At 40.1% G+C, this 23,764-nt stretch overlaps 1 protein-coding gene across 1 annotated transcript; it reads left to right on the forward strand.

Moving 5' to 3' along the window:
* Nucleotides 1-1,044: 1,044 nt before the first annotated feature.
* On the forward strand, nucleotides 1,045-23,529 carry LOC106591490 (basement membrane-specific heparan sulfate proteoglycan core protein). Its single transcript, XM_082966617.1, has 22 exons — nucleotides 1,045-1,121; nucleotides 1,496-1,570; nucleotides 1,816-2,160; nucleotides 2,289-2,504; nucleotides 2,663-2,983; nucleotides 3,501-3,716; nucleotides 7,257-7,598; nucleotides 7,960-8,211; nucleotides 8,297-8,575; nucleotides 8,737-9,012; nucleotides 12,396-12,659; nucleotides 12,942-13,214; nucleotides 13,391-13,654; nucleotides 14,183-14,455; nucleotides 14,624-14,899; nucleotides 15,555-15,824; nucleotides 15,941-16,204; nucleotides 17,700-17,963; nucleotides 18,148-18,238; nucleotides 18,322-18,385; nucleotides 18,481-18,691; nucleotides 21,789-23,529. The coding sequence occupies exons 2-21, from the start codon at nucleotides 1,519-1,521 to the stop codon at nucleotides 18,661-18,663; spliced, it is 4,785 nt and encodes a 1,594-aa protein (XP_082822743.1). The 5' UTR covers nucleotides 1,045-1,121; nucleotides 1,496-1,518; the 3' UTR covers nucleotides 18,664-18,691; nucleotides 21,789-23,529.
* The last annotated feature ends 235 nt before the right edge of the window (nucleotides 23,530-23,764 follow it).

Here is a 23,764-nt window from a genome sequence, read left to right on the forward strand (position 1 = left end):
AAATGTACATGCCAATTGACCCACACAACACTTGCGTTAGGAAACAGCATGTGAACAGTCCCTCAGCACAACAATTTCTTCTTCTTGCACTTTATTCTTCTTGCATCTTTGTATCTGTGCCATTATCGTATCTGTGACAGCATGGGCAGCGCCACTGAGGCTATCTCCATTTTGAAGGTGTCCATTTTTTATTCACGATTGGCTGGTTGAACATGACTCCAACTGGGTCACCAGGAGGGATCAGCCAATAAAGTTGAAAGTCACATCCAGTTGACTACATTAAAATGACATTGCCCATGCTGACTCTGCCCATGCTAACACGGCCTTTTGGCCACTTGAAGCCTCTATCCTTCTCTATGGACAGCATTTTAAACAAGCTCTAATTTGAGTTGTCGGGTGTGGATCCCTGGAATACGTTCAAGAGCCCTGATTGCTTGGCATGTGAGGGTGATTGACAGGCCTGAATGCCAATCAGATTGAAAGGGCCAGTGGTTTACAGAAAACTAAGATCTGAGGAGAGTACATGGGGAGCTATATCTCTGCAGATGATCTGTCTATGAGATCAAAATCCCTGATACAGGTCCACTCAAATTAATATGGGCGGAATAGGTGTTTTTGCACGGGGTCAAACTTTTCAAAATTCCATATTGATACAGAAACCCTAAACAATGATTAAGATGTATTAAGAACAAGTTTATTGACATAGTCATGAAAAATGTGAAGAATTTAATAAACGGGCTATGATAAAAAATATGCCTCTGGGGTCAGAATGACCCCAGTCGGTAGTATGAGGGTTCAGAAACCATGTACATTCCAGTCAACACGTTGTACTGGATCTGTATAAAGACCACATTGAAAATGGGCTGCATTTTGCCTCTTGTCATTTTTTTTAGGCACAAATGAAGAAATGCAACTAGCTATGTGGTCACATTTTATATTTAGATACATAAAATACAGTACATCTTTTTTCTGACATGCTGTTGATGCATGTTGTCGTCTTAAATTCCTGACTAGGCTACTTTAAAAACGTGTCAATCAACCACAGAACTCACACTTCTTGTTTCTATGACCTGCTACGCCAGTAAGTTGTCCCACTGTACAAGACCTCTCCCCTTCACTCTGTAAGTACGCTACAGTATATTATATAGTTGAGTGTTTTAGGTTATTATTATTATTATCATTGTTATTATTTTATGTTTAGCTATAAATCACGTGGTACGACATACTGAATCATTTAACTTTTTGTTTAGTTTTGAGCTGTGTTTAGGTTGTTACATCAGGGCCTGTATTCATGAAGTGTCTCAGAGTAGGAGTGCTGATGTAGGATCAGGTCCCCCTGGTCCATATAATAATGATCTAAAAGGCTAAACTGATCCTAGATCAGCTCTCCTAGTCTACTCTGAGACAATGTGTGAATATGGACCCTGGACTGTTTTAATGTATCAGGTGGAGTTATTCACCAGCTATAGAGTGAGTTGTTGTTTATGTTTCTAAGACTGCAGTGTGGGAGATGCAACAATGGCCTTGAGAACAGCAGGAAGTGTGTTGGTCTTTCTCTGGTCTGTAGCAGGTAAGGTCTCATTCATACTGTTTTAGTAATGTTATCTTAATGTTATTCTGTTGTGTTCAGTGACATCGTCTGTTAGGCATTTATCTTTCACACCTCACTGAGTGATGCTTATGTGTGGTTTCCATTCACACTCAACTCAGCAACTACAGTACGGCAACAAAGTGTGGACAAACCCTACTGTCAGTGTAAGCCAATAGACCTTTGCTTAATGTAATATCCTTGTGTTGTGTGACTGTGTGTTTCAGTTGTACTGGGTCAGGATGGCTGGAGTGTGACATACACCCCTCAGAGTATCTGTACCTTGAAGGGGTCAACAGTGGTGATGTCCTGCTCTTACACATATCCCAGAGGTACAGTCACATCAACCTTCTGGTTCACTAAAAATGATGCTAAGGGGAATCCTGTTAGTCTGAGTGATGACCCAGACTACCAAGCTCGTGTGACGTATCATAAAGATAACAAGAATGACTGCACTCTGAGAATCACAGACCTGAGAGAGAGTGACGCAGCTACGTACAAGTTCAGATTCATAACAGATCAGACTGGAGGGAGATTTACTGGCAACCCTGGAGTCACTCTGTCTGTCACAGGTACAGTGATATTCTTCTGTCAATTTAGTTCTGGAAATTGTAGTGTTTTGTCTTCAAAAAAGAAATGCCATGTGACTAGAATAGATGTCAGATGACTAATGGTTGTGATGTGTTGTGATCTCCTCCAGATCTGCAGGTGCAGGTGACTCCGTATTCAGTTGTATCAGCGTGGAAGACACTGACTTGCACCACCTGTGTTCTGACTGGTGACCCCACCTACATCTGGTACAAGAACGGACAGATAGTAACTGACAGCACTTCTCCCTATTCAGTCTACCCTGATGCTGCAGACAGCTACTCCTGTGCTGTAAAAGTCAATGAGGATCTCCACTCTCCTGCAGTGTGTGAGTGTGGATTCAACTCAGTATTCTAGTATAACTTTTCAAGTATATCTATTCTGTCTGCTAAACAGTCCTCACAGTTATCTAACATAACTGTAACACAATTATTGCAGCTCATGATTGTATTGTATAAATAATGCCTTCTTGTAATTATGTTTCAGGTGTTCAGGATCAGAGCTGCAACAGAGTGACTTACATCGACAAGAGTATCTGTGCCTTGAAGGGGTCATCAGTGGACATATCCTGTACTTACTCCAGTTATCATCCGATCAAAACAACATTCTGGTTTAGAAATGATAAGTCGGCCCCTGAGGACCTAACCAGAGACCCAGAGTATGCAGGCCGGGCCCTGGATAGCCTTCCCTCCACCCTGAGAATCACAGATCTGAGAGAGAGCGACTCAGCTGAGTATAAATTCAGATTCAACACACAGATCTCAGGATGGGGGTACAGCTTCCCTGGAACAACTCTGTCTGTCACAGGTAAAACTACACTTACAGAACATTATGATATACTGGTAATACTACACTTACAGAACATTATGATATACTGGTAATACTACACTTACAGAACATTATGACATACTGGTAATACTACACTTACAGAACATGATGATATACTGGTAATACTACACTTACAGAATTGTATAATATACTGGTAGTATTACAGAACATTAAGATATACTGTTAGTACTATATTTACATAACATTATTCTATATTGTAACTACTTTATCTCTAGTAGTATTGGGGCGGCAGGTAGCCTAGTGGTTAGAGCATTAGGCCAGTAACTGAAAGGTTGCTGGATCGAATCCCTGAGCTGACAAGGTAAAGAAATCTGTCGTTCTACCCTGAACAAGGCAGTTAACCTCTGTTCCCTGGTAGGCTGTCATTGTAAATAAGAATTTGTTCTCAACTGACTTGCCTAGTAAAATAAGGTTACATAAATACAAATTTGGTGGAAGTATTGTTCTTTTATGTTGTTGTTCTCTCTTCATTCAGACCTGCAGGTGAAGGTGACTGCTGCTGCAGAGGGACAGAAGACACTGACCTGTAGCACCACCTGTACTCTGACTGACAACCCCACCTACATCTGGTACAAGAACGGACAACGTCTAGATGAGTCTACTTCCCTGCAATACTCTGTCAATAATTCTTATTCAGACAGTTACTCCTGTGCTGTAAAAGGCCATGAGGATCTCCAAGCTCCTGCAGTGTGTGAGTGTGAATGCAATTAGTTCTCTACTTAACAAGTATCAATCATTTAAGGCCAATGAGAAGGGACAAATTACATAGAAATGATAACATCATACACTCTTAGAAAATAAGGATACAGTATGTTTCCCTGGGGTACAAAAATATTAAAATACACATAATGTACCTTCAAAGGTATACATAATGATCTCACATGATACTGTTAGGTACCTTTTAGGGTACATGTGAGGATAAAGAGTTTAATGATACATTTTTGTACCCCATATTTTAAACATAAAGGTACAATAATCGGTAATACTTTACTTTATCAAAAAATAAATATTGACCATATTAAATGATCATTGTAATTGCGCACATACTGATGTCAGACATGCACCTACCCCAATGCTCTGTTGCTGATGACTGGGATGAATGCAGGGGCAGATTTCAGGAGCAGGATAAGACACCCTCTTTTTGACTGATGACTGATATAAGGGCATATACGTGGCAGGCCTATCTGGCTTATGTGATTATGATGGCCATAACGCTTCTTGACAGTGTCATAAAGTGTATTTTCTTCATCCAAGTAAAGTGACACAGGATGGTCATAATGCAAGTTATGGAAAATATGATGGAAAAAAACATGACTGTAAATAATTCATTACAACAACAAAGGATTTAAGAGACAAACTTGAAATGAAACTTGAAATGAAAGGAAACTTCTTGGCAGGGAATTTTTTTAACTGAATAAATGTTACTGTAGGTGTCATATCCAGCCATAAAGTAATGCAATATGTCATAAAAGGTGTCAATATATGCGTCATGACAGTGTTCTCCATATTATGACAGGTTATGACAAGTTATGTCAGCTGTTATGACATATTATGACATGGTTATCACTGTGTTATAAAGTGTTAGGACACTGGGTGTCAAGTAAAGTGTTACCGAATCATCACACTCTCACTCTCAAATAAAGGTCTACAATGTGAAGGTGCATTTCTGTTTCCCAGGGTACAAACATATTTTGTGTACCCTAAATACGGTTAAAAGTACAATTATGAATCTTTGCCAACTAAAATGAGGTAGATGTTTGTTACTAGGGTGGCACTCTAAAAAGGCAAATTTGTACCATCATTATTATCATCATTATATTTCCCAGCATGCTCTACTGCAGGTTGATCAAAAAAAAAGATATATATACATGTATCTGTGTTTTTGCATGTACATTGATGGATTGATTAATCATATGCTACACAGATTAATCTTATGCTGTGCTAAAATAAATAACGTACATTTTTCTAAACTAATCCATTCAGCTTTGTTAGATTTTTTTCACCCGTCACTAAAATGGTTATTCCAGTTTAAATGGTTTAGGTAGTCTCCTCACAATGTTCCTAAACCTGACAGTCATTATGAATGCAAATGGCGTGTGAATAATAATCAAACTGTTGGATATCCTAATTCTGGCTGGATTCCAATAGGAATGACAAATCACAATGCAAGCCAGCTTTTTCAGAAATCCCGGTTGGAAGATTTCTGAAACGGGAGTAAATTTGTTAAAATCTGGGAATTTGGGGAAAGTTACTTGATTTTTTCAAGCCTACTTGCATGCCTGATGTGGCCTGTAAACCACAAATTTCAAGCCACTGTATTAGAGTAAAACTAGTCCTCAAAATAAGGCCTCATGAGATATGTAATGTATTGTCATAAAGAGTTTCATTTTAATAATATATGCCTAGGAACTCAGGACTGAAAATGTATGAATTCAACAACCATGTCTCCGTCACTAACAAGTAACTCTACAATTCACTCAAAAACTGGATAATTATATTGGAGGCGTGGCTTAGTGGGTGCGTGGTGTTCAGATAGTTATTTTTGGCCACCCATGAGTGGAAGTGTTGTACCAGTTTAATATTAAGTGATCTATGGTAGAGGTACAGTTTTGCCACAGACAAGGAACAAATGGCTTTGCAATGCTTTTGTACCTGTGGCGAAAGGTACTATCTGTGTTATGAACTGGGGTACAATCATGTACAGTACCAGTCAAAAATTTGGACACAGCTTCTCATTCAAGGGTTTTTCTTTATCTGTACTATTTTCTACATTGTAGAATAATATGTGCAAAGCTGTTATCAAGGCAAAGGGTGGCTGCTTTGAAGAATCTCAAATATAAAATATATTTTGATTTGTTTAACACTGTTTTGTTTACTACATGATTCCATGTGATATTTCATAGTTTTGATGTCTTCACAATTATCATACAATGAAGAAAATAGTAAAAATAAAGAAAAACCCTTGAATGAGTAAGTGTGTCCAAACGTTTGACTGGTACTGTACCTATAACCAGTGGTGGTTCGAGCTTGTATGGCTTCATGGGTGGACCCCCCCCCCCCCAAAAAACACCATCCTGGGCTAACTGTAATTTTTATTCAGACATTTGGAATTACACAAATATACAATCATAACATTTAAAACGATATAAATATAAAAAATACATACAAAAATAAGTAACAAAGACAAATAGAAACAAATTGTAGTATTTAAATACAAATAAAAAAGAGAATCAAATGATTACACTATTACCCTATTGCTAACAAAAAAACTGACAAATAAAACTAAATTGCACAAATCCTATATCACACAAATACACAAATAGAATAACACACTTATAAAGAAGATAACCTGATTATTACACTATTGTACTTCAAACAAGAAACACAAACTAAATTACACAACTAAGTGCGCTACTAATTGCATTAGTACTGTACAAAGTTAGAGGTGTGCAACTCAGACAAGGTTAATTGACCCACAGTCCCACACGGTGACATGATATCATTGACGTGACGTGCAAATGAGTGATAGAAAACCGATCGCGCAAATGTCACCATTCCAATTATTCTTTTTGTTTTTTTGTTTTGTGCGGGTTCCCCGTGCCGCCCCGGCAAGATGCCGCCCCGGGCGGCTGCCCATGTCGCCTATACCTAAATCTGCCCCTGAATATAACTAGTAATGGGGAAACAAAGGTTCCTGAAGTATTGAGGTTTTTCAGCCAATTGTCGAAAATAGTTTCATAAATCAAGGCTTTGATTAACAGAGGGTACACTAGTGGCACCTGCTGGTCCAAATGATTTAAAGCAGCTAAATGATTGTTGTTGATTCCCCACACCCCATATAGCGTATCCAGTGCAGCCTTTATGTCTTCTACCAAACCAATACCAAACTAACCAGGTGGTTGTTCGACGAAACGAAGATTCGGACGTCATTGATCATATGCTTCTGATAAAGTGATACAGGCATCGGCACACTGCTTCGAAATACACCGCTTAGCTATTTCTACCCATGCCTCGGAGCTATGGTATCACCACCTATAACTAAAAGTACAAAGGAGAACCTTACAGGGTACCACCCCAGAGACAAGTGGTTGTACCCTTTTAGCAACAAATCTAAACCTTTATTTCTGAGTGGAGATATATGTCTATATTTAATTTGAATTTTAAATGAATCTGTCCAAAACATTTAGTGTCATTACCATTTCAGGAATTGATCAGCTTCATTTTGTTTCAGGTGTTCAGGGTGAGAGCTGTATGAATGTGACTTACACCCATCAGAGTATCTGCTCTTTGAAAGGGTCAACAGTGGACATATCATGCTTTTACACACATCCCAGTTGGCATAACGTCACAGAAGTATCCTGGTTCAGCAAATGGGAGTCTGGTGTAACTAACGATCTGAGCCAGGACCCAGAGTATGCAGATCGTGTGAAGTACCATCGGCAAACAGACAAGGACTCCACTCTAAAAATCACAGACCTTAGGGAAAGAGACTCAACTGAGTACAAGTTCAGATTTAAAACAGTTAATGCAGAATGGGGATATACCTTCTCTGGAACAACTCTGTCTGTCACAGGTAGTACTGCACTTTGTGTGTACTGTATATTCTACACTCTTAGAAAAAAAGGTGCTATGTAGAACCTAAAAAGGTTATTTGGCTGTCCTCATAGCATAACCCTTTGAAGAACAGTTTTGGGATACATGTAGAACCCTTTCCACAATAGGGTTCTACATGGAACTCAAAATGGTTCTCCCTGAAACAGAAAAGGGTTCTATCTGGAACCAACATAGGGTTATCTTATGGGGATAGTCGAAGAACCCTGTTTTTCTAAGACTGTATACATTAACTGATTTATGTTGTATTTATCTGGCATAATAACAGGAGAAAATAGCCAGAGAAAATAAATGTAATTTACTCTTTATTCACAATCTTTCAGGTCTGCAGGTGGAGGTGACTCCTGCCACAGTGACAGAGGGACAGAGAGTGACACTGGCCTGTAGGACCGTCTGTACTCTGATTGATAACCCCAACCCCTCCTACATCTGGTACAAGAAAGGCCAGCGTCTCACCAACCAAAATAACAGCCTGATCCTCAACCCAGTCAGCAGTGAGGATGCAGGCAGATACTCCTGTGCTGTAGAAGGCTTTGAGGATCTCCCCTCTCCTGAAGAGACTCTCACTGTCAAATGTGAGGATTTTTATTGTATTCTTTACTAAATAACATCATCACTTAGGTCCTTCCTGCATGTACTTACACTCTTTCTGTCATTCAGATGGCGCAAAGAACACACTGGCATCAATCCATCTCTCTGGTGAAATAGTGGAGGGCAGTTCAGTGACTCTGACCTGCAGCAGTGATGCCAACCCACCTGTGGACAAATACACCTGGTACAAGAAGAATGGAGCCCACTATCAGTCTTTATCCTATGGGAACACAGAACTACAGCATGTCTTCAGTCACATCCAGTCATCTGATACTGGGGAGTACTACTGCGAGGCCCGGAATGAGATGGGGACAGACAGGTCTGAGTCTATCAACATCGATGTGAAATGTGAGTAAAGTACAGCTCAGTGTTGGAATGATGGAATCAGTTTAAATGTAAATTAATCCATAAACCATAGCATAGCCCAAATCGGTTCCTTTGAATGTTTTGTGTAAGTGAATAATCTTTTGTATAGTTATTTGACTGAACTCATGTTTCTTCTACACCAGATGGCCCAAAGAACACCTCAGTGTCAGTCAGTCCCTCTGGTGAAATAATGGAGGGCAGTTCAGTGACTCTGACCTGCAGCAGTGATGCCAACCCACCAGTGCAGAGTTATGCCTGGTACAAGAATGGAAGTGTCTATCAGAGTATCTTCTATGGGAACACAGAATCACAGCAGGTTTTCAGCCAAATCAAGTCATCTGACACTAGACAGTACTACTGTTGGGTCTCGAATGGAATTAGTACAGACAGGTCTCCATCTTTAGACATCGATGTTAAATGTGAGTAAAACATGTGAGTAGCTCAGTGTTTGAATGTTAGCTTCGGATAAGAAAAGGGGGGAGGGGTCGGTGTCTTTGTTAACAACAGCTGGTACGTGTTCTCTGATGTTAAGGAAGTCTTTCTCGCCTGAGTTAGAATACCCCAAGCTGCAGACCATACTATTTACCAAGAGAGTTTTCATCTATATTTTTCGTAGCTGTCTATTTACCACCACAAACCGATGCTGGTTCTAAAACCACACTCAACAAGCTGTATAGGGCCATAAGCAAACAAGAAAAAGAACATCCAGAGGTAATGGTTCTCATGGCTGGTGATGTCCAACTAGAGGCGACAAAACTCTAGATTACCATTACTTCACACACAGAAATGCATATAAGGATCTTCCTCACCCTCCTTTAGGCAAATCTGACCATAACTCTTATACCTCTGATTCCTGCTTATATAAATAAAAAACTCAAACGGAAGTTCCAATGATACGCTCAATATGAAAGTGGTCTGATGAAGCGGAAGCTAAGCTACAGGACTGTTTTGCTAGCACAGACTGGAATATGTTTCAGGATTCATCTGATAACATTGAGGAGTTTACCACATCAGTCACTGGTTTCATTAATAAGTGCACCAGCGACTTCATCCCCACAGTGACTGTACGTACATATCCCTACCAGAAGCCATTGATTGCAAGCAGCATCCATCCTGGGCTAAAGGCTAGAGCTACCACTTTCTAGGAGCGGGACACTAATCCAGATGCTTATAAGAAATCCTGCTTCGACCTCAAACGAGCCATCAAACAGGCAAAGCGTCAGTCCAGGATGAAGATCGAATCGTACTATGTCGGCTCTGACACTCGCCGGATGTGGCAGGGTTGGAAAACTATCACGGATTACAAAGGGAAACTCAGACGCGAGCTGCCTAGTGACGTGAACCTACCAGACGAGCTAAATACCTTCTAATCTCGCTTTGAGGAAAGCAATACTGAACCATACATGAGAGAACCAGCTGTTCGGGATGACTGTGTGATCTCGTTCACCGTAGCTGATGTGAGTAAGACTTTTAAACAGGTTAACATTCACAAGGCCACCGGGCCGGACGGCTATGGGGCTCAGAGCATGCGCGGACCAGCTGGCAAGTGTCTTCACTGACATTTTCAACCTCCCTCTGACCCAGTTTGTAATACCTACTTGTTTCAAGCAGACCACTATAGTCCCTGTGCCCAAGAACCCCAAAATAACCAGTCTAAATTGTTATTGCCCTGTAGCACTTACATCTGTAGCCATGAAATGCTTTGAAAGGCTGGTCATCACTCACATCACATCCCAGACACAATGGACGCACTCCAATTCGCATACCGCTGCAACAGATCCACAGCTGATGCAATTTCTATTGCACTCCACACAACCCTCTCCCACATGGACAAGAGGAACACCTATGTTAGAATGCTGTTCATTGACTACAGCTCAGCGTTCAACACCATAGTGCCCTCCAAGCTCATCACTAAACACAGGACCCTGTGACTGAACACCTCCCTCTGCAACTGGATTGTAGACTTCCTGACGGGCCGCCCCCAGGTGGTGAGGGTAGGTAGCAACACAGCCGCCATCCGCCTCAACACAGGGGCCCATCATGGGTGAATGCTTAGTCCTCTACTGTACTCCCTGTTCACGCACGACTACATGGCCTCACACAACTCCAACGCCATCATTAAGTTTACTGATGACACAACAGTGGTAGGCCTGATCACCAATGACGATGAGACAGCCTATAGTGAGGAGATTAGTGATTAGGACAATATCCTCTCCCTCAATGTGAGCAAGACAAATAAGCTGAAGGTGGACTACAGGAAATGGATTGCTGAGCAAGCCCCTTCCACATCGACGGGGCTGTACTGTAGTTGAGCGGGTCAAGAGCTTCAAATTTCTAGGTGTCCACATCACTGTAAGTAATTGAAGAAGGCACGACAAATGAAAAGATTTGTCATGGACCCTCAGGTCTTCCAAAAGTTATACAGCTTCAGCATTGAGAGCATCTTGACTGGCAGCTGCTTGGTATGGTAACTGTTTGGCATCTACCCGCAAGGTCCCTGCCATTCAGGACCTCTATACTGGGCATTGACAAAGAAAGGCCCTAAAAATGATCAAAGACTCTGGTCACCCAAGTGATAGAATGTTCTCATCGCTATCGCATGGCAAGCTGAACTGATGCACCAAGTCTGAAACCAACAGGACCCTGAATAGTTTCTACCCACATGCCATGAGACTCCTAAATACTGTAGTTAACCAAATAGCTTCCCGGACTATCAGCATTGATCGTTTTTGCAGTCTTTTGACTCATCACATACGCTGCTGCTACTGTGTATTTTCTATCCCGTTTCGTATTCAATTTAACCCTACATACACTATATATGCTAAAGTATGTGGACACCCCTTCAAATTGCTGAATTTGGCTATTTCAGCCACATCCATTGCTGAAAGGTTTATAAAACAAACATTGGCATTAGAATGGCCTTACTGAAGTGCTCAGTGACTTTCAATGTGGCACCGTCATAGGATGCCACCTTTCCAACAAGTCAGTTTGTCAACTTTCTGACCTGCTAGAGCTGCCACGGCCAACTGTATGTGCTGTTATTGTAAAGAGGAAATGTCTAGGAGCAACAACAGCTCAGCCACTAATTGGTAGGCCACACAAGCTCACAGAACGGGAAATTCTTACGCTACAGCATACAATGACATTCAAAACGATTCTGTGCTTCCAACTTTGTGGCAACAGTTTGGGAAGGCCCTTTCCTGTTTCAGCATGACAATGCCCATGTGCACAAAGTTAGGTCCATACAGAAATGGTTTGTCGAGATCGGTGTAGAAGAATTGATCGGCCTGCACAGAGCCCTGACTTCAACCTCATCGAACACCTTTGGGATGAATTGAAACGCCGACTGTGAGCCAGGCCTAATCACCCAACATCAGTGCCCAACTTCACTAATGCTCTCGTGGCTGAATGGAAGCAAAACCCTGCAGCAATGTTCCAACATCTAGTGGAAAGCCTTCCCAGAAGAGTGGAGGCCTAGGGAATATAAAGTGGAGGTGGTTCAGTGAACTACGCTTGCATAATGAGAAGCCTAACCCTTACCTGAAGCTTACAACCACTCGCTAATACCTAGCTTTTAGCGCAATGGGCTAACACAGTCTTGAGACGTGTAGACAACCAGTGTTTATCATCTGGTTGGTCACGTAAAGCATCTTTCCAAATGTGTTTCTTTTAATGTTTTGACTAGTTAATGTTCTCTGACCTGTCAATGTCATGTTTCCTTTGATTCGTCTGATGACTGATGCAAGGTCTTGATTGCACTATTGTTACATGATAACCCCTTCCACACATTATTCCTTACCAGATGCCCCCAAAAGCACCTCAGTGTCAGTCAATTTCTCTGGTGAAATAGTGGAGGGCAGTTCAGTGACTCTGACCTGCAGCAGTGATGCCAACCCACCTGTAGACAAATACACCTGGTACAAGAAGAATGTAACCTCACCAAAAGCATCAGGACAGAGTTACAGCATCACTAACATCATCTCTGAGGACAGAGGAGAATACTACTGTGAGGCTGAGAATAAATATGGACGTCTCAACTCTTCCCCTGTATTTGTGGACGTTCAGTGTAAGTACATCTTTAAAGTTTTCCTCATACTTGTAAACTGCTAAAATTATGATAAATCAAGAAACATTTTACTATATAACATCCACATCTCTCAATATGTATTTTCACATTGGGAATGTAATTATTTCTAACTGACCTGTAAAATCTACCAGTTTACCTTATTCACTAAATCTAATCTTTTCAGAAAGCCAAGATATTCGGTGCATGTGACAAATAAAGTTTGATTTGATTTGATAATGCTATAACCAAGATGTTAATGACTTTATATTGCTCCTTTATCAGATGACCCAAAGAACACCTCAGTGTCAGTCAGTCCCTCTGGTGAATTAGTGGAGGGCAGTTCAGTGACTCTGACCTGCAGCAGTGATGCCAACCCACCTGTGAAGCGTTATACCTGGAGCAAGAAGATTGGCTATCAGTCTATCTCCTATGGGAACACAGGACCACAGCACGTCTTCAATCATATCAAGTCATCTGACACTGGAGAGTACTACTGTGAGGCCTGGAATGGGATTAAGACGGGGACGTCTGAGTCAATCAACATCGATGTGAAATGTGAGTAAAGTACAGCTCAGTGTTGGAATGTTGGAATCAGTTTAATGAAATCAATAAGTTTAACTGAATTATACTAAACGATATCATAGCCCAAATCTCTTTATTTTAATGTTTTTTTGTAAGTGAATCATCTTTTGGATAGTTCTCTGACTTAACTATTGTTTATTTTCCACCAGATGGCCCAAAGAACATCTCAGTGTCAACCAGTCCCTCTGGTGAAATAGTGGAGGGCAACTCTGTGACTCTGACCTGCAGCAGTGATGCCAACCCACCTGTGGACATATACACCTGGTACAAGAAGAATGTACCCTCACCAAAAGCATCAGGACAGAGTTACAGCATCACTAACATCAGCTCTGAGGACAGAGGAGAATACTTCTGTGAGGCTGAGAATAAATATGGACGTCTCAACTCTTCCCCTGTATTTGTGGACGTTCAGTGTAAGTACATCTTTAACATTTTGGTCATACTTAAACTGCTTAAATTATGATGAATCAAGAAACATTTTAATATTCACATCTCTGAATATGTATTTTCACAATGTGAATGTAATTATTTCAAACTGACCTGTAAAATCTACAGGTTTACTTTATTTGCTAAATCTAATGTTTTCAGAAAGGCAAGATAATATACAGTACAAGTCAATAGTTTGGACACACCTACTCATTGCAGGGTTTTTCTTTATTTTTACTATTTTCTACATTGTAGAATAACAGTGAAGACATCAAAACTGTGAAATAACACATATGGAATATTTTAGTAACCTAAATAAAATAAAATAAAATAAAAATGTATTTTATATTTGAGATTCTTCAAAGTAGCAACCCTTTGCCTTGATGACAGCTTTGCACACTCTTGACATTCTCTCAACCAGCTTCATGAGGTAGTCACCTGGAATGCATTTAAATTAATTAATAGGTGTGCCTTGTTAAAGTTAATTTGTGGAATTTATAATGGTCTTTTATCAGATGCTCCAAAGAACACCTCAGTGTCAGTCAGTCTCTCTGGTGAAATAGTGGAGGGCAGTTCAGTGACTCTGACCTGCAGCAGTGATGCCAACCCACCTGTGAAGCGTTATACCTGGTACAAGAAGATTGGCTATCAGTCTATCTCCTATGGGAACACAGGACCACAGCATGTCTTCAATCATATCAAGTCATCTGACACTGGAGAGTACTACTGTGAGGCCTGGAATGGGATTAAAACGGGGTGGTCTGATTCAATAAAAATTGATGTGAAATGTGAGTAAAGTACAGCTCAGTGTTGGAATCAGTTTAATGAAGTCAATCATTTGAACTGCATTAATCCTAAACCATATCATAGCGCAAATCTCTTTATTTTACTGTTTTGTGTAAGTGAATAATCTTTTGGATAGTTCTCTGACTGAACTCATGTTTCTTCTACACCAGATGGCCCAAAGAACACCTCAGTGTCAGTCAGTCCCTCTGGTGAAATAATGGAGGGCAGTTCAGTGACTCTGACCTGCAGCAGTGATGCCAACCCACCTGTGAAGCGTTATACCTGGTACACGAAGAATGGAGGTCACAATCAGTTCTCCTATGTGAACACAGGACCACAGCACGTCTTCAACCAAATCAAATCATCTGACACTGGAGAGTACTACTGTGAGGCCTGGAACGGGATGAAGACAGGGAGGTCTGAGTCAATCAACATTGATGTGAAATGTGAGTAAAGTACAGATCAGTGTTGGAATATTGGAGAAACTAACATCTAAAATGTATCAACCATTTGAACGGCATTGGTCCTAAAGCATAGAATAAGGCACATGTTAGGCCTAGATTCAATCAGTGTAAATCGGCGACAGCCGACGCTCACATAGCTGATGTTTTGGCGGTGTTGGAGATGTAACTGTGTTTTAGCTGTCTAATTGGTGAGCATTATCATGAAGCCATACCCATCCCAGCTGGTCTTGATCATTATCACAAAGCCATACCCTTCCCAGCTGGTCTTGATCATTATCATGAAGACATACCCATCCCACTCCCATTAGAAGTCCACAACAAGAAGGGCAATATAGAAATAATGACGCTCACATTTAAAATCATGAATTAAAATAAGCCTAACTGAGGTGTAGATTACATCTCACATTCCAGTGTTCCAACTTGTAAACAAAGCTGCATGGGAATTCCCTTAATACGACTCTGTGCAGCCAATGGCAATGTGCTCTTTAGGTATAGTGGCGGGATTTACTTGTGGATTTGACAGCTCCAATGCAGTTCCATCTACCACACCGCCAAAACAACCTCAACGCGTGTGTCGGCTATCGCAGATCTCATAGAATCTAGCCCTAAATGTATATTTTTTTAAATCCTTTACTAGATGGTCCAAAGAACACCTCTGTTTCAGTCAGTCCCTCTGTTGAAATAGAGGAGGGCAGTCCAGTGACTCTGACCTGCAGCAGTGATGCCAACCCACCTGTGCAGATTTACATCTGGTACAAGACGAATGGAGCTGAAACCTCAATGAGACATTATGGATGGAGTTACAGCATCACTAACATCAGCCCTGAGGACAGAGGAGAATACTACTGTGTGGCAGTGAATGAAGTTGGATGCAAAAGATCAAAGCTTGTTCCTCTAATGGTTTTGTGTAAGTATTGCAGATCCTCTCCATTTTGTACTCGTGTGGTTTAACAGATATATTTTAAAAACTCAAAATGAAAGTATTGTGACAGTACCACTTTGGGACATTCATTTCTCTATCAGGTAAACCAAAGACCACCTCGGTGTCAGTCAGTCCCTCTGGTGAAATAGTGGAGGGCAGTTCAGTGACTCTGACCTGCAGCAGTGATGCCAACCCACCTGTGGACAAATACACCTGGTACAAGAAGAATGGAGCTTCACTGAAAGGATGTGAAAACACCTTCCTCATCACCAACATCAGCTCTGAGGAAAGTGGAGAATACTACTGTGAGGCTGAGAATGAATATGGAGGTCTCAACTCTTCTACAATTTCTGTAGACGTTCAGTGTAAGTACACCTAACCATCTCATCTTTTGATGAGAGAATCACATATATTTATATTTCACTCATACAATCATGAACATTCAGGACCCTGTCTTTCAAACATAATTCGGAAAAATCTAAATAACTTCACAGATCTTCATTGTAAAGGGTTTAAACACTGTTTCCCATGCTTGTTCAATGAACCATAAACAATTCATGAACATGCACCTGTGGAACGGTCGTTAAGACACTAACAGCTTACAGACGGTAGGCAATTAAGGTCACAGTTATGAAAACTTAGGACACTAAAGAGGCCTTTCTACTGACTGAAAAACGTGCCTTAGGCATGCTGCAAGGAGGCATGAGGACTGCAGATGTGGCCAGGGCAATAAATTGTAATGTCCATACTATGAGACGCCCAAGACAGCGCTACAGGGGGACAGGACGGACAGCTGATCGTCCTCGCAGTGGCAGACCACGTGTAACAACACCTGCACAGGATGGGTACATCCGAACAACACACCTGCGGACAGGTACAGAATGGCAACAACAACTGCCTGAGTTACACCAGGAACGCACAATCCCTCCATCAGTGCTCAGACTGTCCTCAATAGGCTGAGAGAGGCTGGACTGAGGGCTTGTAGGCCTGTTGTAAGGCAGGTCCTCACCAGACATCACCGGCAACAACGTCGCCTGTGGGCACAAACCCACTGTCGCTGGACCAGACAGGACTGGCTAAAAGTGCTCTTCACTGACGAGTCGCGGTTTTGTCTCACCAGGGGTGATGGTCAGATTCGCTTTTATCGTCAAAGGAATGAGCGATTCACCGAGGCCTGTACTCTGGAGCGGGATCGATTTGAAGGTGGAGGGTCCGTCATGATCTGGGGCGGTGTGTCACAGCATCATCGGACTGAGCTTGTTGTCATTGCAGGCAATCTCAACACTGTGCATTACAGGGAGACATCCTCCTCCTTCATGCGGTAACCTTCCTGCAGGCTCATCCTGACATGACCCTCCAGCATGACAATGCCACCAGCCATACTGCTCATTCTGTGTGTGATTTCAAGACAGGAATGTCAGTGTTCTGCCATGGCCAGCGAAGAGCCCGGATCTCAATCCCATTGAGCATTTGCAGGTGGTGGAAGAGTGGGATATCATCTCACAGCAAGAACTGGCAAATCTGGTACTGTCCATGAGGAGGAGATGCACTGCAGTACTTAAAACAGCTGGTGTCCACACCAGATACTGACTGTTACTTTTGAGTTTGACCTCCCCTTTGTTCAGGGACACATTATTACATTTCTGTTAGTCACATGTCTGTGGAACTTGTTCAGTTTTTGTCTCAGTTGTTGAATCTTATGTTCATACAAATATTTACACATGTTAAGTTTGCTGAAAATAAACGCAGTTGACAGTGAGAGGACGTTTCTTTTTTTGCTGAGTTTACCTCCAAGTTGCATAATTCTCCTCATGTAAAACACTGTTTTAAAACACTGTATTGGTTCATACTGTCCACCAGATGGCCCAAAGAACACCTCAGTGTCAGTCAGTCCCTCTGGTGAAATAGTGGAGGGCAGTTCAGTGACTCTGACCTGCAGCAGTGATGCCAACCCACCTGTGCAGAATTACACCTGGTACAAGAAGAATGTAACCTCACCAATATTGTCAGGACAGAATTACAACATCACCACCATCAGCTCTGAGGACAGTGGACATTACTATTGTGAGGCCAGGAATAAAATAGCATCTGAGAACTCCACAGCTCTGAAGATCATTGTAGCAGGTAAAGGTTCATCTTCAATATTCAAAATACACAATTACATGTTTCAAGCTAATCTAAATTCTAACACTTTGGCTTATTCCACTTTACTTTTGTGTTGGCTTCTAAGATTCCCAAGCCTTTAATATGATTTTCATTTTCAGTTTATAACATACCATGTACTCATTTAATCCATATTTTATTATAGGGAAATATACCTCAATTAAGACTGCAGCTGTAGGAATCATAGTGGTTGTTCTGGTTCTCATCCTCTGTCTCTCTGGATTCATGTGGTTCAGGTGAGTGAACATTTTGCTTTTTAACACTCCGATTTGTTACTAACTTCATTCATTAATAATTAATTAATTATTGTCCAAAACAGGAAGAAGGCTTCCAAATCCACCTCTGGCACAATAGAAACAAGAGACACAGCAGACGAGGGACAGGTGAGTCTGTTGGAATCAGAAGATGACTGTGATGACTATGTATTCTTTGTGGAACATTTCCACGCCTCATGTTGTCTGTCCTCTTTCTCCATCAGGGAGACTCTACTCCCCTGTATGACAATGTCTTAGGCATGGCCATGCAGCAGAGACAGTGGTCACCGTCGAGTCAGGATGACGTTCACTTCTCTCCCTCCAAAAACCAGGAAGAGCTTTGTACTCCACCGTCCAACTGTCTCAACCCCAGGAGCAGGACGAGGATGTCCAGTACGCTGCTGTGAAATTCAATCCCCCCAGTGCTACCACCCGGTGAGCATATTCTGCATTAAGGTCATTCATATGCTGCTGCTTATTGTAGGACATGCCATCAATAACCAAAACAGTTGACCCCTAGTGATGTCATTTCCAACTTCTTAAGGATCGGCGTTCCGTCAATGGGACAGTTGTAAATCATGCAGCGCATTATATCAAGATCGCAGATTTTAGAGTAACAACAAATGTTGGTACATAGAAGTGTCTTATATCGACTGAAAGCTTACATTATTGTTAATATAACTGCACTGTCCAATGTACAGTAGCTATTACTGTGAAAAAATGCCATGCTATTGTTTGAGGAGAGCTCCTAACAACAAAACCCTTTTTTCAACGTGATAGGTTTTATAAATTCACCTTTGAAGGTGAAATGTGTACTTACATTCTGAAATCTTGCTCTAATTTATCATCCAAAGGGTCCCAGACATAACATGAAGTGTCGTTTTGTTAGATAAAATCATTTTTCATATCCTAAAAAGGTCCATATCCTGTTGGGGCTCGGGGGCAGTATTGAGACATTTTGAAAAAAATATGTGCCCATTTTTAACTGCCTCCTACACCAACTCAGAAGCTAGGATATGCATATTATTAACACATTCGGATAGAAAACACTCTGAATTTTCTAAAACAGTTTGAATGGTGTCTGTAAGTATAACAAAACTCATATTGCAGGCAAAAACCTGTGAAAAATAGATCCAAAAAAATGTGAATTTTGTGACTGTACTATTTAGTGTCATTGTTTTATAGATACCATAGTGAGAAAGGATTCATTTCGCAACACCTACGGCTTCCACTAGATGTCAACGATCTTTATAAAGTTGTTTGAAGCGTCTATGATAAACAGAGAGCAAATTAGAATCCAAGGAAGTTGACATGTCATCAGTTCATTTTTTTGCGCCTGCGCATAAATCTGAGAAACGTGAGTTTGTCATCATTTTTTATCTAGACATAGGATAGGTTGTGTGAAAATATTACTGATGTTTAACGTTAAAAATGGACCAAAAGATTAATGCTAAACAACATTTGACATGTTTGAACGAACATAAATAGATTATTTACTAGGTTTTTTTAGCTTTTCGGCGTGATTTTACCACGCCGAAAAGCATAATGAACGCTAAGTACTTGGTGTTATTTGGACATAAATTATGAACTTTGTCAAAAGAAACCACATTTGTTCCGGACCTGGAATGCCTTCCGGACCTGGGATCCTGCCTTCTGATGGAGATAATCAAAGGTAAGGGGGTATTTACAATGTTATTATCGATTTTAGATGATGCTAACTGTATAGCATAGCCTGTTGTTCTTAGCATAGCACCCCGTTTATTGCAAAATGTGATTTCCCAGTAAAGTTATTTTGAGATCTGGCCATTCGGTAGCAATTACGAGATGATAATATATTATTCTTTGAATGACAATATTATAATTTACCAATGTTTTCGAATAGTAATTTTGTTATGTTCACCGGAAGCATTTCAGAGAAGAAAAAAATCTGAATTTCACGCTACTGTAAAATGCTGTTTTTGGATATAAATATGAACTTGATGGAACAAAAAATGCATGTATTGTATAACATAATGTCCTAGGAGTGTCATCTGATGGAGATTGACAAAAGTTAGTGCATAATTCAAGCTGGTTTCTGCTTTTGGTGACGCCTGACCTTGAATTGAAAATGGATGTTTGTACTTTTGTGGCTATGTACTGTCCTAACATAATCTAACTTTATGCTTTTGCCGTAAAGCCTCTTTGAAAATCGAACAATGTGGTTAGATTAAGGAGATGTTTATCATTTAAATTGTGTAAAATAGTTGATTGTTTGAGAAATTGAAATTATTAGATTTTTGATGTTTTGAATTTCCAGCCTTGTTAGCAATCCCGGCTCGGGGTTCATTGCTAACCTGTAGCCCCAACAGGATATAGCACACACTATCGTTTTTTTTATTTCCACTCGTTCAATTTGCAAAAAAAATAATCTGTGAAAATCTCACCCTAAACGTTGTTTGAACGAGTCAAATCACATTAGTAAATATTCCTCAGAGATCCTAGAAGGAAACAAGATTTTACTATTTCATTAGGGGTCTAGTATATCCTATAGTACACAATATTTGGTCACGTGGACGGCCATCACTTGAACAACTGTACCTTTGTCAAATAAGCACCAAATAGGGTCAAATAAAGCTAGCTAGATAGCCAATGAGCTGGGCTTTACAGGAGTATCCGGAAACTATATATATGTCGTAAAATGTAGCTTCTAACCTTGTACGACAGCATGCCTTTTCATTTTGGACAAAAATTATAAGGATATTCAGAGTTATGAAGTTTTGAAAACTGGTTGTTTTGCAGATGTTGAACTTATAATATGGCTAGTAATACTTGGAAAGCTAAATCAAAGTCCAAGCATACAGATTTGACGATATTCTTGCAGAAAAATGGAATATGAATGCGAACGTCTCCTTCACGATTTGCCCAAATGTACCTGGGGACTTCACACTAAAAGTCTTGAGGATCAGTCATACTCCAAGTTATCCATCTGAAACTTTGCACATACACTGCTGCCATGTTGTGGACTCTATCGTAATTACAACCAGAGTGATGGATTTAACAGTGACCTTTCTCTTGCATTTCAAAGATGGTGGTAAAAAAACACTGGTTGGTTTTTTTCTTTGTATTTTCTTCTACCAGATCTATTGTGTTATATTCTCCTACATGCAATTCACATTTCCACAAACTTCAAAGTGTTTCCTTTCAAATGGTACCAAGAATATGCATATCCCTGCTTCAGGGCCTGAGCTACAGGCAGTTAGATTTGGGTATGTCATTTAGCCGAAAATTGAAAAAAAGGGGGCTATCCCTAAGATTTATTTTAAACTACCAACCCAATAATGGACATCTCATGACAAGGTCATTGCTATGACCTGTCTATATTGACGGAGTGATGTGATGATGATTTTGAGGAACTGTTCTCAGTGCGTTCCAAATGGTACCCTATTCCTTCTTTAGTGCACTACTGAGCCCTATAGGCTCTGGTCACTATAAAGGGTATAGGTGCTGTCATTTGGGACACAGATTTGCATCATTTCTGTTTCTCTCTCCTCAGACCCACGGCGGCACAAGCAGCTGAGGAGGACACCTCTGAGATCTACAGAACAGTCAACAAACCCAGAACCAAGACCACCTGAACACAACAAACCCCAAACCAAGAACACCTGCACACAACAAACTCAGAACCAAGACCACCTGAACACAACAAAACCAGAACCAAGAAGACCTGAACACAACAAACCCAGAACCAAGAAGACCTGAACACAACAAAACCAGAACCAAGAAGACCTGAACACAACAAAACCAGAACCAAGAAGACCTGAACACAACAAACCCAGAACCAAGAAGACCTGAACACAACAAAACCAGAACCAAGAAGACCTGAACACAACAAGTTCATCAAAAACCTTGTATATCTGGACCAGTATATTAAAATGTAGTGGTTTAATGAAGCAATAAGGTCAAAGGAGGTATGGTATATTGGCCAATATGCTGTATCACGGATAAGGGCTGTTCTTAAGCACAACACAATGCGGATTGCCTGGATACAGCCCTTAGTCGTGGTATATTGACCATACTCCACAAACCCCTGAGGTGCCTTCTTGCTATTATAAACTGGTTACCAACATCAATAGAAATGTAAACAAGTATTTTTGCATCATACTCGTGGTATATTGTCTGATATACAGCAAAATGCTGTTTCAACCAATCAGCATCCAGGACCCAAACTACCTGGTTTATAATAGTATATAATAATATATGCCATCTAGCAGGCACTTTTATCCAATGTCATTTACTTTGAGTAGGATTGCTGATCTAGGGTCAGTTTAGCCTTTTAAACAATGATGAATAAGAGAAGGACCCAGTAAATATTTTGAAATATTTGTTTTGTTAAATAGTTCAATATTTTTTAAGTAAAATCTTTTTAAACTTACATTTGTAAAGTAAAATTGTAAATATTTTTTACGTTTCAGAAAACTGAATCTGATTACAAGAACTTTGACAAAAACGTTATATTTCCGAAAATAGTCAGCCTCGTGGTCCAATTTCATTTTATATAACTATAGTTTTTATATGTCATGTTTCTGAAACAATCAAACTTATGAGAATATATATGGCTAAGAACAATAGAATCCTTCTTGATTTAGTTATTCTATTCTGGTCTATTCCATTCTATTATACTATTACTTCATAGGACCACTTTGGCAACAAGTGTTTTAATTAATACTTTAAGCGCTATCCTCTGGGTCAACACTGTACATGTTGTTGTATAGAGAGCATTCGGAAAGTATTCAGATCCCTTACATTTTCCACATTTGTTTTGTTACAGACTTATTCTAAAATTGATTTAAAAAAATACCTCATCAACCTACACACAATAGCGCATAATGACAAAGCAAAAACAGTTAAGACATTTTTGCAAAAAAACTAAACAACTGAAATTCACATTTACATAAGTATTCAGACCTTGGTTGATGTGCCATTGGCAGCGATTATAGCCTCGAGTGTTCTTGGGTATGATGCTGTAAAAAATGTATAACCTTGTAGCAAGTACATTTTGTTGCATATGTCTGTTACGCAAATAAATCCAATTCATTTATATACACTTAATATAAGTTTGCTAGATTTTTTGAAATATATTTGTTTAATTGTTTTTACCACAAAGTTATAGCACAATTTTTACTCAAATTTAAGGAAATGCTTCATTCAACGTTTCTTATTACTTTTATCATTTTAGTTTTTTTACTAAGGTGTGAAGTGTAAACATTTAAGAATAAACTTCATTGTCATTGTTATTACCTTGTTATGACAGTTTTCAGTGGAGAGAAATTTAAAGCTTATAAAATCACAATCTTGTACTGTACATACAGTAACTACAAATAATACATTTACATTAGTTTGTATAGCAATAGTGGTTTATTCACCTTCATAATCATTATCATTATTTCCATACAAAATGTACACACACACTTTCAGAAGAAGCAATGTCCAGCACCTAGACACACAACCAGTTACATAAAATATTATTTA

This window comes from Salmo salar, chromosome 02 (assembly GCF_965601325.2).
Source record: "Salmo salar chromosome 02, fSalSal1, whole genome shotgun sequence".
NCBI classification, from domain to species: Eukaryota; Metazoa; Chordata; class Actinopteri; order Salmoniformes; family Salmonidae; genus Salmo; species Salmo salar.

Coding starts and splice junctions, on each gene's coding strand:
- LOC106591490 (XM_082966617.1), top strand. CDS start 1,519: ATGGCCTTGAGAACAGCAGGAAGTGTGTTGGTCTTTCTCTGGTCTGTA. Junction 13,215..13,390: donor AATCAACATCGATGTGAAAT/GTGAGTAAAGTA, acceptor ATTTTCCACCAG/ATGGCCCAAAGAACATCTCA. Junction 14,456..14,623: donor AATAAAAATTGATGTGAAAT/GTGAGTAAAGTA, acceptor CTTCTACACCAG/ATGGCCCAAAGAACACCTCA.